General features: G+C 37.8%; 1 protein-coding gene across 1 annotated transcript in view; it reads left to right on the top strand.

Moving 5' to 3' along the window:
- LOC101856662 (solute carrier family 28 member 3) overlaps positions 1–4,172 on the top strand; it is a 10,750-nt gene that overhangs the window by 1,447 nt on the left and 5,131 nt on the right. Inside the window, exons 2-4 of the mRNA XM_035970036.1 lie at positions 101–220; positions 2,355–2,499; positions 3,564–3,761. Of these exons, the coding sequence (XP_035825929.1) occupies positions 101–220; positions 2,355–2,499; positions 3,564–3,761 (463 nt within the window). The remainder of the gene's footprint in view (positions 1–100; positions 221–2,354; positions 2,500–3,563; positions 3,762–4,172) is intronic.

Genomic DNA, 4,172 nt, shown 5'->3' on the forward strand with positions numbered 1-4,172 from the left:
GTGTGTGTGTGTGTGTGTGTGTGTGTGTGTGTGTGTGTTCAATGCATATGTATAATCTGAAATAAACGTATTAAATGTAACACTTTGCAACGTTCCACAGGTTTGGTGACGAGGGTTCTTATGTTTTGGTGGGTGTGACTGTGGGTCTGGCTCTTTACATTGTGCACAGATTCCACAAAGAGCTGAGAATCTCCGAGGTGGTCATCAGTTTCAGCACTTGGTACGGCACTTCGCCGAAGTCCAAGCAAATACGGAAATGGATGACTTAGTAAGAGCTCTTGCTTATTTGCTGGTATGACTGTATCTTTTGTGAGGCTGTGTTAAACCAACATTTCAAAAGAGATTAATTATACAGAAGGCATAATGCACAGTTTCATCGTCGCCAAATTCCCTTTCTGAATTTCTTTGCTGGAATTGAGCCCTCTGTCTTCGCTCTACGAAAATAATATTTTGCTACTACACCAAGCTGACGTCCTAAGAGTCAGAGTAAATGGTGTGCCTTCAAGTCCTAGTCGACTTCACTTTATTCCTTGTTTTGGTCTTTGCTTTTCATTGTGTTGACTGCTCCATTTGTTAGTACTGCCCTCTGAACACAGAATAGATACTTTTGAACGTGTCCGCTTAAAGGACATGGAGGGGGTTGTTTTTTAAATACAGTTTTCAATAAAGAATAACGTAAATTACAAATTATACCTAGATCGAGATTTGCAATGTGTTTTCTATCACTTGAGCCAACTGAAAATTAATTTTAAAATTTAGAAAAGTAACCATGTACCATCTACAAAAGTAACCTGGCCATAACAATGTGTCGATAATAGATAACATGTCAAGTGCGCTTCATGATACCGACCAGATCGCGTTCTTTTGAAAGGTTCGTGCAAGGGGGCGGGGGAGGAAGGTATTTGATACGCGCTCAAAAGTACTGACATACTTTGATCTGGCAACGTGCATGTTGCTGTAGAGTAGAGTGAAACGTCTCCATGTCTGTAGCCAAAGAAGAAAGGAGGATAATACTAGTCTTAAGATAAGAATGAGAAGAACGTAACAGAGAAGTACATAGCATAAACACCTAAAGAGACAAGAGGTGACGTGAGAGAATGTAGATCTACGAGCGGAGTCAAAGAGTAGTGCAAGTTGTTCAATATTTTGCACAATTTTGCCTCAAATTTAATGAAATTCAGCTCACAAGTAGCCTACTTGCTTATATACTTTAGAACCCAAATTGTTAAAATTTAAGTTTCTTTAATTTTGGCCCGAATGATGTCACATCAAAATGGCTACCCTCTTGGAGGTCTGTCAGAGGTAAAGATCAGTGATTGAATTCTTTGTTATAGAAGTAGAATCCACCGATAACATCCAAAACTGACTTCAAAATGTTTACAAGGACCAAGCTCTAGATTTTGGCACTGTATATGTATGTACAATTAACTGGAAGAAGAGGAAGGCGTGTCCATACGCTTATCAGCCAAGCATCGTCTGGAGGAGTCAGCCAGAAAAAGCATGGCAATTGTGTTTTGGGACGTTCATAGCGTGCTTCTCACAGATTTATTTTTTTTTAGCACGAGGAGCAACTGTCAATTCTGAACCCTACATTGAAATGACGGAAAGCGAGAATTCGACGAGTCCGACCAAATTTGAACATGGAAAGAGTTATTTTTTTTTCACCATGACAATTCCCGCCTGCATTCGAGTACCAGAACAAGGAAGATAGTCACCTCGTTTAGGTGGAAAACACTTCTCCGCCCTATTTATTCTCCCGATTTGGCTCCTTTAGACTTCCACCTTTTCGGTTCTAGAAAAGAACCATTGAGAGGTCAACACTATAGAAACGATGGAGAAAGCAGATTGCTATAGCCCTACGACCAACCTGCTTAGTTTTACGAAGCTGGTATAGGTGGACTTAGTAAAAGGTGGACTGTAGCTATTGAACGAAATGGAGACTATGTCGAGAAATAAAAATCTGATCCTCAGATGCTCCCCTTCAATTTGAGGTATCATAGTTGCAAGTGTGTTCTTTTTTCTTTGAGTTATAAACGAATTTGCATTACTTTTTGACTCACCCTGGCATTTATCTATCTATCTATCTATCTATCTATCTATCTATCTATCTATCTATCTATCTATCCATCTATCTATCTATCTATTTATCTATCTATCCATCTATTTATCTATCTATCTGTCTATCTTTCTGGCGGGTTGGCTGACTGTCTAGTTCGCTATCTAACAATTTAGACATTTTAAGAGACAAATAGCGGTAGCTAGGCAGGGATAAAGTGGAGTCGATGTTAGCTTTGTTGACTGTGAGCCGATGTTAACCTCCGGTTGTTGTTGTTTTTTTTTTCTTCAACGTCCAGCATATTGTACGTGGCGGCGGTAGTAGCTCTGGCCATCTACTTGGGGGTTGACATCCTCAGCAAACACCACGAGAACGCACAGGCCATCCTTGGTATCACGTTTACGCTGATTATCTGCTTCCTCTTCTCTCACAGCCCCAGCAGGGTCAGTACTTACCGACTAGTTTGACCAACAGCGTTGTGTAATCGTATGTAAGACGTTAATGAAAAGGCTTGTTTGCATAAGCTTGTGTTACACGTTAAAGAACAGCGTGCATAGAATGGTATAAGTTCAACGCCCCTATCAAAGCTACCAGGCTATTTAAGAGTTTAACGTCTACATCTGGAAGGACCGAGCCAAATGGGAAGATCGAGTAAAGTAAGTGCCTTTCCATAGGACACAACATCAGACCGAGCTGAGTCTCGAACCCCCAAACAAACAATCTCACAATTTCAAAAACAACTTGTTTGGATAATCTTGTGTTACACTCTTGCTTTCATAATCTTGTGTTACTCGTTAAAAGATAACTTGTTTTCTTAATCCTGTGTTAAGAACAGCTTTTTTTTGCATAGTCGTATGGTAGACTTAGAGAACAAATTGTTCGCTTATTGTGGGTTCTGACTTTCTTTTTTTATATCTATATGACCATTCGGTTTTTGGCGCTGCCCTTGTTTTTCTGTTCCTTTGTTTAGATAAAGGTGAAAGAACAGGTATTAACGATAATTATTCTTGTGACTAATTCAGTAATTAAGGGAAGATGTTGTCATAATCATTCAGTATAAAAAATAAACGTTTTTTCCTTATCTCTATCACGGAAGTGACTCTAGTCACTGTTTTTCAAGACACTTAACAAATCCATTTTTTTTAATACATGCAATATAAGAATATGTTTCGCAACATATTCTTCAAAACCTTGAGCATTTTCAATACCATTCGTGTGCATGCTAATTCTTATTCGTCTTTCGAACCCAATGTTTCTTTTCTGAGTTTCTGTTACTTTGATGCGACAACAAGGCATTTAAGTGAATGTTTTCTATTTTTTTTAAATGCCAATTTAGAAGACTTTTGTAAACTCTGAAAGTACATAAGGTAACGGTAGTACGCTTCAAGGATATGAAGATTTTTTTGTGTGTCTCAGTATAACCTTGTAGATAGAATGTTCGTTCCCGCACTCATTTTCTAAATCTGTTGTTTTTGTTTTTTTGGTTTTTGTTTTTTTGTAATTTCAGGTGAATTGGCACCCTGTGTTCTGGGGCTTCATCATCCAATTCTTGTTTGCCAGTTTGGTCTTGCGCACTGAAGTCGGCTATAGTATTTTCGAGTGGATTGGCAACTTTATAAACACAATCGTCAATCTGTCGGAGAAAGGCTCCAAGTTCGTGCTTGGTGCTAGCTTCGAGGCGGAAGGACCTGGCTTTTTCTTCACCGTGAGTTCTTTATTCAAGCTCTAATGATCATGAAACCAAAGCTTTCCAGGAGTCTGATTCAAAGGGCGAGCAAGTGAAAATCGTGTTTTATGCCACAGTCAGGCTAGATACTTATTAACAGTGTGCGGAGTTTCATCCTAACATCATCATCATCCATCATCAACAACAACAACAAAAACAACAACAACAACAACACCAATATCGACAAAATCATTAATCATTACCATCATAACTATCATCAATATCAGTATCATCATTATCATTATAAACATTGCCATCATCGTTGCAATAGTATTTTTATCTTTATCATAATTGTTATTATTTGTTTATAATAATAATGATAATAATAATAATAACAATAATAATAATAATAATAATAATAATAATAATAATAATAATAATAATAATAAT

Source organism: Aplysia californica, unplaced genomic scaffold (genome assembly GCF_000002075.1).
Source record: "Aplysia californica isolate F4 #8 unplaced genomic scaffold, AplCal3.0 scaffold00211, whole genome shotgun sequence".
Taxonomy (NCBI): domain Eukaryota; kingdom Metazoa; phylum Mollusca; class Gastropoda; order Aplysiida; family Aplysiidae; genus Aplysia; species Aplysia californica.